The following is a 15,653-nucleotide window of genomic DNA, read 5'->3' on the forward strand; positions in this document are numbered from 1 at the left end:
GATTTGATTTCCTGCCCTGGTCAACCTTGTATGGCTGATACCTGAGGTTCCATATTCCCCTTGGTGATACCTTCTATGAAAGTTTCCAAGAAAATATCTGGTGGTACTGTTTGAAGCTGAGGAATGAGCTCCCAAGCCACTTCTAGTTTTGTGTTCCTTGTCTAACAAAATATATTAAATACAGAAATAAATAAACAAGATCTTGTATACAAGATCAGTGATGGACTGGAGCAGGTGCACCGTTCTACCTCCTGATCCCCCTTTCAACCTTCCTCTGATCCTTCTTTGGCAGTTGCAGCAGGGACAGCTGACAGCCCTCCATCCAAGAGAAGACCCCTGCTAAGAACCCGTATCCCGGCTGCTGCTTTCATTTTGCCAGAATGCCTCTGGGTCCTTATTTTTAAGGGATTCTGGGAAAAACTGGTGGTTTATTTTTTCCGGAAGAATAAGCTTAGCACTACTGCTTGTTGTTAATTAAAAAGAAAACTAATGGGAGAAACAGGGATCTTTTCAGCAATGTTGCAAAAGCAAGTTAGGCCTCAGCCTATGGATTGGGCTGGTAACAGCAGTTAAATATCAATATAATCTTGTCTTAATGAGGTACAGTATGATCTCTTGTTGATGTATATTGTTGACGCATTCCATATGAAGCATGTTTCTGTTATTTCCTGCAATTTATGTCATACCAAACAGGATTCTGAGATGTTTACACTCTTCCATTAGAAAACTGAAGTAGTAATCAATGCAACAAGGACCAGCAGCAGCCCTCGCATGGGTGGAACATCAATAGGACACAGGAATCCGTAGAAGGAGCATTCCTCTTAATACAAATCATGACAAGCCACAACAAATCTGTTTGGAATAGCTGAGTTTTAATGGCTTTCTGCAAAACCAATCAGGTGTTCCTTTACTGAGAAAGTGATAGGTCTACTGAGAAAAGTCCCGAAGATGACACTCCTGAAGAGGAGGAACTTGGAGGGATCCAGGGGTGGACTGCTGGGGATATGCAGGGGTTCGGGAGAACCTCTAGCTAAGATTCTGTGCAGTTCGTAGAACCCTCAAATCCCATTCCTGGCTGGCCCTGCCCTGCCCTGCCATCCCCACCCCTTCCAGGAGTCCCCATATGGCCCGTTTTGGATGCAGGTAAGCGCAGGGCGCACACAGAGGCTCGGGGAGAATAAAAAACAGGCCTATCACAAGTTCAGGATGGCTGGAAACGGCCTCCGGAGCCTGGAGAGGCCGTTTTCACTGTCCTGGAGGCTTGAGAAAAGCCTCTGGAGCCAGGGGAGGGCAAACCCCTCCCACCCACCATGGTGCAGGAAGCTGACTAGGCCATGCCCACCATGGCCATACCCAGCCAGCAACCAGGCAGAGAACCCCTTGCTAAAAACTTTGAAGCCCATCCCTGGAGAGATCCCACCATTCCTCATTTTACAGGGTGAGAAATCATCAAGCAAAGGTAGACAGGAAAAATAGCCAGATTGTAAACTATGTAAGATTTTAAAGATGACAACCAACCTCTTGAATGGTACTCAGAAGGAAACCGGTAACTAATACAACTCTCAAAGCTTATATAGGAGAACCTGGAGATCCCATCTCTAGTTGTGCTGCTGCATTGAGGATCATTTGGGGTTGTGCATTGCAAATGCCCAGACAAGAGGCGACTAAGACAGGAGTGACTGTGAACAGGGCCTCCCAACAAAGGCAAGTCATAAATGTTGCACCAGATGCAATTGTGCAAAGGGCCTCTTAGCCATATCTAAGGAACCAAGAGCCCGCAAGTTACAAACTAAACCCATGCAGGATGATGCAATCTAATCTCCAATCAAAGATAGAAAATAACCAAAACGGATGCCATAATCAATCCATCTTGCCAGGCTTAAACCCGATCCTGCTCACCATCCAGAATTTAAGAACCTCCAGGCACTGAGATGGGACCTTCACCTTTGCAATGTGAGAGAATTTTCTCGACAAGACGTCATTGAAGTAGTTAGTGATTGAGTATGTATCATTCAGAAGATTCACCTCTAAGTCAAGCTAAGTCCCTCGTCGTGAGGGAGAAATGGCTGATTCCAAGATAATTGAAACCATGCTATTTACGGCTCTGGTATAAACAACTATTAATCATTGACAAATTAGACCAGGGGTGTCAAACCTTGGCAACTTTAAGACCTGTGGACTTCAACTGCAAGAATGCTGGCTGGGGAATTCTGGAAGTTGAAGTCTATTAGTCCATAGAACATCCCTGCTTTAGACAAATTGTGGTATCCTATAAATAGTGATTGTAAGCAAGAAACATTCACATATACTTTGTATGATCACACTATAAAATCCTCCCCATGTTTGGGACTTTGGAACAGAGTGTGAGACAGGGGTAGGCTTCAAAAATTGCAGCAACAGGTTCGCTGCCCCGTTACTGGGTGGATGTGGCTATGGTGGGTGTGGCCTAGTCAGCCTCCTGCACCATGGGGGGGGGCATTTTTCACCCTCCCCAGGCTAGGCTTTCCTCGAGCCTCAGGGAGGGCAAAAATTGCTTCCCCCGGGCTCCGGAGACCCTCTGGAGGCTGGAAACAGGCCCATTTCTGGAATTCTGGAACCTCCAGTAGGCCCATTACCCCCTTCCCTGAGCCGCTGTGTGGGCCCTGCACTTACCTGGCATGGGTTGCGTGGAGACTTCTGGAAAGGGAGGGGAAGGGTGGGGTGGCATTTGGGGGTTCACTGAACTGGGCAGAATCCTAGCTAGAGGAGCACACGGACATGTGTGAACCCCTAGCAGCCCACCCCTGGTGTGGGAGTGTATGTTTTTGATGCAATCAACACCATTTGCCCATTGAATGCCACACTACCCTGAAAATAAGACCTCTCTGGTTAATAAGCCCAATTGGATTGTGCTAAAATAAGCCCTCCCCTGAAAATAAGCCCTCCCTTAAAATATTGCAATGCAGCAGCAGCCATGAGGTGACTACGCTTGCTCCATCCTGTACCTAAAAAATAATAAGACCTCCCAAAAAATAAGGCCCAGTGCTTATTTCGGCAGGGTCAAAAGAAAATAAGACCCTGTCTTATTTTCAGGGAAACACAGTACCTAAGAGGTTCCCCTTTTTCCAGGTGTACCACCCCCAAGTTTTGATATTTCAACACCACACACATTTCAACAGTAGTCTGCAAACTGACCTGTTGACTGCGGAAAGATTCATCATTCCATAAATGCAGCCGTTTCTCTAAACCTTTCACAACAGCGGCATCCTCTGTTGATGACTGTGAAGTATTGAGATTTTTCTTCAGCATTCCATGGCTTCCCCTGTGAAATTGAGACTCAGTTTAACACCTGCTTAAGCACTGAATTAATCCATCAGCTATTCTGAGGGACAAAAACAAGAAGACTCGAAAGTGCTGGAAGCTGACTACTATCTTGGATGGTCTTTGAATCCTGTGATACCTCTGAGTCTTTATAGATCTCCTTTTCCATATTGCTCTATGTTAAAAATCTATAGTGCTTCCACTATGTGGTGCTGGGAATTCATATACAAGCTAATTTACAATTGCTGAATAAATTTACACCAGCAGTACACATTTAGAATAGAAACAGAATCTAGGCATGCTAGAAAAACCAAGCAATACAATATTATACTAGAACAAAGACCTGTTATGATATTATTGTTACACAGACTTGATTTTTTTATTGCTTTTTATGGCTACATGAAAGGCCATATGACTTTTTTTGATTAGAGAGGTTGTCTTGATATATCATGGAATCCTCCTCCTGGATTTGAAGCATGGACTTTTAAAATGTAGAACACAGAATCATAGAGTTGGGAGGGACCTCAGAGGTCATCTAGTTCAACCTCCTGCTCAAGGCAGATGACCTTATACCAGTGATGGCGAACCTTTTCGGCACCGAGTGCCCAAACCAGAACATGTGCGCCGGTGATGCATACTGGCCAGCTGGTCTTCAGTTTTCCAGCATGTGCATGTGCATCGGTCAGTTGGTCTTCAGGTATCCGGTGCTTTAGCACATGTGAAGACCAGCTGGCCAATAAGCACCTGCACGGGGCAGCTGGCGATGGCGCAGGTGCCTACAGAGAATGCTCTGTGTGCCACCTCTGGGATGCGTGCCATAGGACCTTGAACTTGTTTGGAGGTTCTAGCAGTGGAGCGCAGCTATCGTATACCCTTGACCGAAGATACACTCCTTCTATCTGGGATAGTCATCCTCTTCCACCGAGCACACAGCTTCAGGAGGGATGCAGATGGAGCAGTGAGGGAGGAAGGGGATACCCGCCTAGCCAGCCAGATCAGCTGAATAAACCCTGGCGATCAATGGGGTGACAGACGTCGCAGCCAGATTGCCCTCACGTGCCATAGGTTCGCCATCATGGCCTTATACCATCCCAATCAAATGGTTGTCCAGTCTACTTTTGAAAACCTCAAGCGATGAAGCATCCACAACTCCGGAATGCAAGCTTTCCCACTGATTAATTGTTCTCACTGTCAGAAAATTTATCCTTATTTCCAGGTTTAATCTCTCTTTAACAAGCTTCCACCCATTAAATCTTGCCATCAGGTGCTTTGGAGAATAAGTCTCTCCCCTCTTCTCTCTAACAGCACCTCAAATACTACCCTTCACTAGGCTAGGCATATTGAACTCCTTCAACAGTTCATCGTACGATTCAGCTTCCAGGCCCTTTGTTGTCTTTGTTTCTCTTCTATACACATTTTCTGCGGTCTCAGCATCTTTTTCGTATCATGGCGATCAGTTTTTAAAAGCATTTTTTCAATGCATCAAACTAAACTAAACCCTCTAAATATTGTGGGACTAGAAACGCCTATGACTTTAATTGCAAATAATGAATTCACACTTATTGCAAGAGCACATTTTAGAGTATAACATCCTCTCTTTAGTCAAGCCAATTTCAGGGAACAAAAAAAGCAAAGATGATCCAGAGGTAAAATTCAGATATGAAAAAAACATAAGTAAAACAGTAATCTGAAGAAGAAGGAAAAGAATGGAAGGGAGAAGGGGAAGACAGAGAAGGAGGAGGAGAGGAGGGCTGCTTTAACTTGCTGAGTGAACAGATAGCCAGAGATCAGTATATTTTTACTGACTGATCATTCAAAGTTTGCATTACTTACATGGCAGGTGCACATTTAGGCAGCCCCATGGCATTTGTTGGGGGTGTAGAAGGAAGCGCGGGTAGAACAGAACTCAGGAAAGCTACAGGATTCTGAATCCGACCCGTAGGAGAGAGAGGTGTAGGAAGCACATTCTGGGGTTGGAACTGGTTCATGTTAGACACAGAGAGAAGAAGTGGTGGCAACACATGTTCTCTGGGACTTGGAAGAGGCTGCTCCATTTGGTTTGTCAACCCTTCCAGAGATTTTGATTGGGCTGGTGGAGGAGATGCGAAGAGGTTTTCCTTCTTCGTTGTTTTCTGGGTTCCTAGAGGTACGTTGCTGAAAGAAGACACAGAGGAGCTAGAAGGGCTGCTGCCTGCTGAGGTGTTTTGAGATGCCAGGAACTGTTTAGGTCGGGTGTATGTGAATGTCTGTGTAGAAGGAACCTTGTTCTGCTTGTATGTAGCCGATGAAGGTTGCTTCTGGTGCTGATGCTGAATGGGCAAAGTAGCAGATTTTCCTGGGCCAGTATTGAATAATGACTCTGGTGGAACTGGATGAGATGGTTGATGGATTTGCTGTTGCTCAAACAACACCTGACTGTGTAGTTGTTTTAACTGGGTGGCATCCCTGTATCCAAAAAATCAAAATAGATACAATTTATAATATAGGGTGCTTGAACAGGCTGTAGGCTCTACTTTTGAAACCAAATCGAAATTATATATTTTTCCTTGCATTTCAAAGCCTTTTTAGGGTAAGTAAGACCTGGAAGAAGGCACAACAAACAATCCAAAATCCGAATCCCATGTACTACAAACTGATTATTTCTCCACCTACAAGGACCTTATCAATTCCTTCTAATGAAATACTTTTCATTTTTTTTCTTTCCAGCCAAAAGTCTATTAATCAAAAGACACGGTACACCTATTTCGTCTATTCTTCTGCCCCTTCGTAGAATTTCAATAGTAAGAATGTAAAAATATGAGAAAGGCAATGGAAGAACATAGGGAGGTTGCATCATAATTGAATCTCACAATATTTTTTTGTGAGTGAGATAAGCAGGGACATCTACTGGGGGTGGTGGTATTAAAAGAGTCAAGGTGGCAGCCATGACTGGGTTATCAAAGCATCCCCTTCTTTATGTGTGTTGTAAATGACACATCAATAAAAGGGTGGGACTTTGATCACACAGCCACAACTGATTTTTTTAGAGGCAGTCACAAGAAAACTTCACCAGAAGCACCCTAGCTTTTCCTTTGTAGGTATTCTTTATTCTTTGGGTATTACCAAAGAATCTGGAGACCTAATATTGTTCTACACCAGGGATGTGCAACCTTGAGAACTTTAAGACCTATGGGCTTCAACTCAATTCTCAAATTCCAAGAGTTGAAGTCCACAGGTCTTAAAGTTGCCAACGCTGGACATCCCTGTTCTATAGCAAAATAATATTTCCAGATTGACGATACACTTCACTTGCTGCAAGCTTGATGCTTAAGTATTCATTCACAAGTAACTTCTCTATTACTCTGCGTTCTGATTGACTTCAAATGTACAAAGATAGTGAAGAAGTTAGGAAACAAAGAGTAATAATCTATCTCTCTCCTCCCCCCTCCCCAGGTGCCCAATGATATATTCATTGTATGAAGTAACTAGAGATAAACTGAACTTATAATGGGATGTCCCTCCAGCACTATATATGTACCAACCAGTATTTTCTTACTTACAGTTTAGGTTTAGCCAGGACAGGGGGTGGCTCTTTGGAGGGTGAAGAGGGCTCCTGAAGTTTAAAAGCCTGTCCGTTGATTTTATTTGGAAAACTGTTTGGTCTGGCTTGATTTTTAGGTCCGCTTCCATCTTCTGATGACGTTTCACTTCCCTTCTCATCTTCAGGGAGTTTAAAGTGCACACGAAGGCCAATTTTGGAACTTGATCGGGGCTCATTGTGATTTACCAGAACGCTTTCCAATTTAGGTTTTGTGGGGTTATCTACCAATGAAAGAGAAGGGGTAGGCGCCAAAGGCTGGTGTTCAGAAGCCACTAGACTGAGAGAACTTATGGTATGAAGAGCAGCATTACTTGTCTGGTCCACAGGCCCTACAAGAGAAGTATTGCTTATTTATGTATTTATCCAAATTGTCCATCTTGCCGAAGGTGATTCTATGCAGCTTACAGACATTGAATAACATGCAGTATAAAACATTAAAACAATAAAGATCTTAAATTTAAAAAATCAATTAAGATAAAAGTAAGCACAATGGAGAGGGAGGGGGCAAAGTGCACACGTGGAGGAGGTGAGGTGTTATCTACTCCATTAGCCACCGCCAACATGCCACAGCCCCATTAGGGACCTAGGCTAGTTGGCAGACATTGTTTTGGCCCACAAGAGGAGATTGTTGAGAAGGAACCTGGGTCACTCTTGGAGTCTGGGGAAGGCCCTGATGAGGGCTCTGCATTGGAGGCAGAGATGGGGCCAGGGCCGTCTAGCAGTTATCAGCTGCCTTTGGAGTCGGACATCAGTAGGGCAGAAGAACAGCTGGAGCCTGTTCCCAGTGTGCACATGCGCAGAGTTGCCAGGCGAAGGGAACAGCTAAGGAACAAGGGTCGACTTGGGTGTAAGGCCATAGGTGGATGGTGAATGGCCCCTCCCACAGGGAATTAAAGAGGAGCGAAAGGGGAGGGGAGTTTGCAAGAGACAATTAGTTCACTCCTGCATTCTTGCCAAGTATTGCGACATCTTAAAGATATCAGCCTGGCCATTCTCCAAGCCTGATAAAGGTTGGTAATTGTGAACTATCTTGAAAGACTGTGGGAGAGGAAAGACTTTGCTGGAGAGAAATTCACTGTAAATTAAATGAAAGGGATTTATCGGGACGAGGACCCAGCTTTGTGATGCTGGGGAAGCCTAGGTCAGAACAGTCATGTTTTCAAGGCCTTTTGACCCATGCCAGGAAAGGCTCTTATTCTGGACTTCCCCAGCTGAAATTCCTTGGCTGAAAGGGTTGGCAAGTATGCCCCTTCTGCCAGCACAGGTAGGGCAGTCTAATTCCATGGGGGGTTTATAACCTGGGCCTATGTCCTGAAGGGCTTTAAAGGTGATAACCAACACCTTGAATTGTCCTCAGAAGCAGAATGGCAGCTGGTGCAGTTTGCAGAACAGCATGTAACATAGGCAGGGATGAAATCCAGCAGGTTCTGGACAACCGGTAGCGGAGGTTTTGAGTAGTTCAGAGAACCGGTAGCAGAAATTTTGAGTAGTTTGGAGAATCAGCAAATGCCACCTCTGGCTGGCCCGAGAATGGGGTGGGAATGGAGATTTTGCAGTATCCTTCCCCTTCCACGCCCACTAAGCCATGCCCACAGAACCGGTAGTAAAAAATTGAATTTCACCACTGAACATGTGGGCCCCAAGATCTGTCTCCTTGTATTATTATGTTTAAACATATCAATAGCAACAGACAAAAATAAATATTGTTGGGTGATTATGCAAACAAAAATGTACATTTTGGGCACAGATAAGAATATTAAATTGATCCAAGGGCATCCACAGAGGAGAAAAAAAGTCAAGATGACATCTATGATGGTGTGACTGAAGTCCCATCTTTTTTTTTAACATGTGTTGTTGCCCCTAGGTCAATATAGAGGAAACCCCTATTGATCTTGCCAATTTTCATTTGACCTCTTTATTTAAATATTTTTTTAAAAAAAGTTATCCATTATATCATGCCTACCCATTGATTGATTGCAACTTTTCCTAATTTAAAGCATTTGTATGTAATTTTCTAAAAGTTTTTTTCTAAAAGTAACTATGGTTTATTTGCATTTTCCATGCACATTTTTTTCCCTAATGGCTCTTTCACAAATACATGATTTCTTCTGCAATTTTTTAATTGGAGAAAACAGTCTAGCAGGTACCTCTAATTGCTGCTGATGGAGCAACTGTTTTGACAGATTGTGGTTGGGGAGCATTTTTCCCCTCCACTCATTTTTTTTCCTCCAGTGCCATCTGTGACCCAAATATATAAATTAGATCAGAAGATGGATACAAATTGAATAATCAGCGAGAACTGAAATACTCTGACTCCTTAGAAAGTAGGATCGTTGTTGGAAACAATAGACTGAGAGCATCTATAGTTAGTTAATCTCTCTGTAGCTCCCTAATCCTATTGACGCTATCTGGGAAACGAGTGAAACATAAATCAAAGTTGTTTATCCTAATTGAAAGAAAAATAGGTGGATCCCTTATTCTCTCTCCAACCAAAAAAAGACAAAAGAATTCCATGGAAATATGGATAATGACCAGTGTTTTAATCAATCGGTTTAGTGTTGACCTATTTTCTTTTGTTTCGTGCTGCTGCAATTTTGGGGTCAACCATTCTTCCCTATTTGCACAAACCTCTTTCTGCAAAACAGTTTCCACAGTTCTGGAAACATTTACTGAAATCTGAGTTAGGGTCAACCTTTTCTGAAATGGAAGGAAAGGCAGAGAGGCACTGTTTCTATATCCCAGAATGTCAGGGATGATTTGATATTGGCAACACGTACTAATGACTTAGTAACTTGATTCACACTAAACCACAGGATGGTATGTTTGGTGTTGATTGGGTTTATTTTAGTTCCAGACTTTATGATTTATTTTAAAAAATGGTTTTATAGCTTAGCACAGCATGTAAACATGGTTTAATAAAGAATGACTTAGTGTGAAGGGAGAACTCAAGAGTCAGTTTGTAATCTTTATTTTTAGACAGTGTCTAAATTGTAAACTTCACCTGGCTTAAAATCTGAACTTTCACTGAAACAAATATTCCTGTTTATTTCCTTTATTTTAGTAATTGGCTAACTCTTGTTGGACTATAATCAGTTATCTATCTATCTATCTATCTATCTATCTATCTATCTATCTATCTATCTATCTATCTATCTATCTATCTACCTACCTACCTACCTACCTACCTACCTACCTACCTACCTACCTACCTACCTACCTACCTACCTATCTATCTATCTATCTATCTATCTATCTATCTATCTATCTATCTATCTATCTAAATGACTGTGTGTATGTTCCAGCATAACTCTGGAACACCTTGAGCAATTTCAACCAAACTTGGTACACAGATGATTTACTCTCCGGAAACAAATACTGTGGGGGTAAGACATCCCTAACACCCCGGGATGTGTGTGTTTTGTTCTACTGTACTGCTGTAAAATGGCCTCTACTAAACAGTGGAATTGCCATAGTAACAGCTTCACAGTACTCCACAAGGGGGCTGCCTCTGGTAAGGGGGAAATTCCAACATTAGAAATTACGTTTGGTCCAGACATTTTCTCCTTATAAATAAATATATGGACAACGGTGGGTTATCAGCTAGTTTGTAATAAAACTTCCACTAAATACACTATATTGCCAAAAGTATTCGCTCACCCATCCAAATAATGAGATTCAGTTGTGAGCGAATACTTTTGGCAATGTAGTGTAACTTCTAATCAGAAAGAACCAAAATGTCAAAAATAAATAACCAGGGAGTCATATATGGTTGACTAAAGTTCTTCTGAAATCTAGAACTTCCTCCCTCCTTCCCTTCCTAGACATTATAAAATGATTAAAATATAAGGAAACAATTAAACAAGGCTGTTAAAATGGATTTGTTTATTTATATTTCAGAAGCTGCCCAAATCAGCGGTAACCATGGCTACCACACAAATTTAAAAACAAACCCAGAATACATTTTTGAAAATCCTAACATGGGGGGACAGGCATATTATACCATAAACAAACCTAAAATAGCTGAGTCCAGGATGAGATGCATCCCAGCCCAGGATCTGGAAAAGCCAGGTCTTCAAGGCCTGTTTAAAGGGTATTGGGGATGGTTGAACATCTGTGGGGATGTTGTTCCAGGGGACAGATGCCATGAGAAAGAAGGCCTGCTTCCTTGGCCCATCAGATAGCATTGCTGAAGAGATGGGTCCTTAAATTGGTCCCCAGCGTTTCAGGATGTGTGGAAACAAGGAAAAGTGGTGTCTTTTGGAACCAGGATCAGTGCCTGATTACACTAAGCTACTTTTAAAACTATTAAAATAAAATAATAAAGAGTCGAGGTGGCGCAATGGTTAGAGTGCAGTACTGCAGGCTACTTCTCCTGACTGCTGGCTGCCTGCAATTTGGCAGTTCAAATCTCACCAGGCTCAAGGTTGACTCAGACGTCTATCCTTCCAAGGTGGGCAAAATGAGGACCCAGATTGTTGGGGCAATAGGCTGACTCTGTAAACCGCTTAGAGAGGGCTGTAAAAAAGCACTATGAAGCAGTATGTAAGTCTAAGTGCTATTGCTATAATGCAACAATAAAAAAAACTTAATAAAACTGAACGTCTGATTAAGTTGCTTACATTAAAGCCTTACCTTTAACAATTAGATGAGCTGAGCTGGAGACGGTCCCATATTTATTGCTCGCCGTGCATGTAAAACTTCCTGAATCTTCTGAAAAGACTTCAGCGATGACCAAAGTGCAGATCTCCTCTGAAAACCATTGTTAAGAAAGTTAGAGGTTTTTCATAAAGCATGAAATAACCCTTCAGTCAACCATATCATAGCATGATCTCTAGATAGTTCATGCCACAATTTCCAGACAGTGTATTGAAATGATACGAATTACATTCCAACAGGTCTCACCTTTTGCACAGAAGCTCAAAACAGCTTACCTAAAGCTCCCTCCTTGTATTTTTCTCCCATACCCAGGGGTGGCATTCAGGTGGTTTGGACCGGTTCGGGCAAACCGGTAGCTCTGACGATCAGCTGAGAGCGAACCGGTTCTCTCTGGCAATCAGGTGGGCCTGCCCGACCGCCCCTGTGCTGTACTGACCTATATTTCCTTTGTTTGAAGCCCGCCTGATAGGCATGGCAGAGCGGATTGCCTTGCCTCAGCTGTTTTACTCACTGGGGCAGTAGAAGGTAAATTTTTGAGCTGTTTTCAAATCTACTGCACGCATGTAGCGTGCGTTTGGTGCATGTGTGAGCGAAGAGAGCACTCAGTGAACCAGTTTTTTGACCGGTTGGATCCCACCACTGCCCATACCAATCCCATGGGGTAGGTTGGGTTGAGAAAGAGTGACCAGAACTTGGATGTCCCCACTCAGACATAGAGTGGGGACATCCAGATTCTGGTGTGGAATTGGAATTGGAATTGGAAAGTTTATTTATAGGCCGCCCTTTTCCCTGGGGGGACTCAGGGCGGCTTACAATTCATGGGGAGGGGAATACAAACAGTGAGACATAAAACAATACATAATTAAAAATAGAACACAACATTCATCATTCGGGAGGGGACGGATTACAATCTAACCCCAGGCCTGACGGGATAGCCAGATCTTAAGGGCTGTGCAGAAGGTCTGGAGGGTGGTGAGGGTACGGATCTCCACAGGGAGATCGTTCCAAAGGGTCGGAACTACTACCGAGAAGGCTCTCCTCCGCGTAGTCGCCAGTCGACACTGACTGGCAGATGGAATTCGGAGGAGGCCTAATCTGTGTGATCTAATTGGTCGCGAGGAGGTGATTGGCAGGAGGCGGTCTCTCAAGTACCCAGATCCACTACCATGAAGGGCTTTATGGGTGGTAAGTAGCACCTTGAAGCGCACCTGGAGATCAACAGGTAGCCAGCGCAGCTCGCGGAGGATAGGTGTTATGTGGGTGAACCGAGGTGCACCCACAATCGCTCGCGCGGCTGCATTTTGGACTAGCTGAAGTCGCCGGATGCTCTTCAAGGGCAGCCCCATGTAGAGCACGTTGCAGTATTCCAGCCTTGAGGTCACAAGGGCACGAGTGACTGTTGTGAGAGCCTCCCGGTTCAGGTAGGGTCGCAACTGGTGCACCAGGCGAACCTGGGCAAATGCCCCCCTGGTCACAGCCGACAGGAGGTGATCAAAGGTCAGCTGTGGGTCCAGGAGGACTCCCAAGTTGCGAACCCTGTCTGAGGGGTATAGTGTTTGACCCCCCCAGCCTGAGTGATGGAACACTTGCCAAATTATTGGGAGGGAAACACAACAGCCACTCGGTCTTATCTGGGTTGAGTACCAGTTTGTTAGCCCTCATCCAGTCCCTAACGGCTTCAAGGCCTCGGCTCATCACATCCACCGCTTCATTGAGTTGGCACGGGGCGGACAGATACAGCTGGGTATCGTCCGCGTATTGATGGTATCTTATCCCGTGCCTCCGAATGATCTCGCCCAGCGGTTTCATGTAGATGTTGAATAGTAGGGGGGATAAGACCGAACCCTGTGGCACCCCATATGTTAGGGGCCTAGGGGTCGATCTCTGCCCTCCAACTAACACCGACTGCGACCTGTCCGAGAGGTAGGAAGAGAACCACTGCAAAACAATGCCTCCCACCCCCACCTAGCTGTGTCCTCAGCTATGGAAGTACATTGGGTGATTTTGGGACACTTGGAAGTACACTTTCATCAAAACATTGCATGATTCTCTAAAATGCATAGAACCCAAAGCTGGTAACATTTGTTAGCAACTGAGACAAAAAGATGCTGGATTAGAAATCAGAAATTGTGAATTCAAGTCCTGTTTTAGGCATGAAATCAGCAGGATGACTTGGGGGACAGTCACTCCTGCTCAGTACAACTCATTTGTGATTATAGAGAAAACAAAAGGGAGATTTCTCTCCTTCACTGGGTTACAGTTTTGGGAAAGACTGACAGAATAGCCTATTTTCTTCCCTTGCATAACTTCCCTAACTGATCTGAAGATAAACTAGGGTTTGAAGTTTAAAAAAACATATGGGATTAAAGACCTGTACAACACATTTAGCCTCTCTTTCTTAGTATGATAACATGAGGAGCAAATACTTAGATTTTATTCATTTATTTAGTGTATAGCATCTACTGATGTCATGAAATTACTGATATACAAATATGTTTACATAAAGCAATATCTGGGTGTATATATGAACAAAGTATGAACAAAGATTAAGGATTTCTGGGTGTTTCCTTGTTATCATCAAGCAGTGACCACGAGTAGAGATATTTAAAATTATTGTAAGAGTCATTTTCCCAAGTGATTACAATTCTGGATATCACCATATCAACAGGGGACATTCTTCATTAACAAGTTTTCTCTAGTTCATAGAGAAGCTGTGAGAAACAAAGTAAAAAAGTCCCCCTATGTTCTCCTCCTGTTTATTGGGAGATATTGGCTCCAAACTGAATGTAATTTAATTGCTGGAATTTTTGTAACCCCATCCCTTTGGTAGATTTGACTAACGTGGTGAAAATTTTGTATAGAAAAGAATCACCCTGAGTTTTACACAGTTGCCAAAGACGATGACCACTACATGAGTGTCCCACTAAATAGGGGCAGTCATAGGGTGAGGTCAAAAAATTCAGATGGTGGCCCTGATGATGCACATAAAAATGAGAGTTTTAATTGGACAAGTGTGGCCATCATCTGGAGTTTTTTGACCATACCCTATAGCCGTGATGGGCACACACACCATCACCAGTTGCTCTTCCAGCTTCCGTTGTACGCTTGCATGCTAGACAGCTAGTCCAGTGCGCACTGGCCAGCTGCTCTCCTCTGGGTTCCAGCACGCATGCATGCTGGCCAGCTGGTCTTCATGTGAAGACCAGCTGGCCAGCATGCATATGCATGCGGAACCCAGAAGAGAGTAACTGGCCGGCATGCATGCATGTGCCTGAACCCAGAAGAGCAGTTAGCTGCTGCGCTCATGCGCACCAGCCAGCTGCTCTCTTCCGGGTCCTGGTGCTTTGGAGCACGCACACCCTCCAGTTTTGGCACTCAGTGTCAAAAAGGCTAATCATCACTGTCCTATAGACTCTACCACCACCACGAAGGGTTTTGAGTTCCACAGGAACCAAATCTGCTCAACTGTTCAGGGAAAGGGCAACCCATGCACTTTAGAAGGAAAGGGAAATTGTAAGGATGAGTTCTAGCAAGTGGGCAGACTATCAGCTAGCGAGGAGCTGGCTATTCATGCCCAGCCACAAAAAGCTCTCCCACAAAAGGTACAGACAAATGTGCTTTTGTTCTTCCAAAGCCATTTGAAGGACACACCTCATGTGCCTTAATCATGGCGTCGCTACTCCACGGTCCCTGGATGAGGTTCCTTGTGCCCTTTCATCTAGCACTGACTCAGATCCACTGTTTTGGTCCTGAAGTCACTGAAAAAATAGTCACAGTCAGGGTTCCCCCTTGGAGGGAGAATTCCTGATGTGGCCTTCTCCAATTTCGGACCTGGAATGCCTGAAGCGATTCTCTCATGTTTCATGACTGAGAGCAATGTGGAGCAGTGAGGGTTAAGAGAGAAAAAAAATTGGCACAGGTTGAGGTGTGACAATACACTTCCACTGGCAAGTTGGATAAATATAGTACAATCCAACATCATCTGGTGTACATTTGACTTCCAAGAAAGTAAGGGACATAATAAGGTCTGTTTCATTCACATGAAGGCTGGAAAAGAGCAGAAGTCCCAGTTTTGAAATAAGGACCATCCAGTGAAGATGAAGAATGGAAGCATAAT

At 43.9% G+C, this 15,653-nt stretch overlaps 1 protein-coding gene across 4 annotated transcripts in view; it reads right to left on the minus strand.

Moving 5' to 3' along the window:
- Positions 1-15,653, minus strand: part of MYPN (myopalladin) — a 117,912-nt gene that overhangs the window by 32,569 nt on the left and 69,690 nt on the right. For all 4 annotated transcript variants that reach the window (XM_087702514.1, XM_087702515.1, XM_087702517.1 and 1 more), the window contains 4 exons: positions 11,513-11,629; positions 6,840-7,209; positions 5,134-5,745; positions 3,175-3,301 (listed from right to left, as the gene is read on the minus strand). In XM_087702514.1, the coding sequence (XP_087558640.1) occupies positions 3,175-3,301; positions 5,134-5,745; positions 6,840-7,209; positions 11,513-11,629 (1,226 nt within the window). The remainder of the gene's footprint in view (positions 1-3,174; positions 3,302-5,133; positions 5,746-6,839; positions 7,210-11,512; positions 11,630-15,653) is intronic.

The sequence above is a fragment of the Thamnophis sirtalis genome, unplaced genomic scaffold (assembly GCF_051295495.1).
Source record: "Thamnophis sirtalis isolate CommonGarterSnake01/CBP01778 unplaced genomic scaffold, rThaSir2_p1.2 scaffold_15, whole genome shotgun sequence".
In the NCBI taxonomy this organism is placed as follows: Eukaryota; Metazoa; Chordata; class Lepidosauria; order Squamata; family Natricidae; genus Thamnophis; species Thamnophis sirtalis.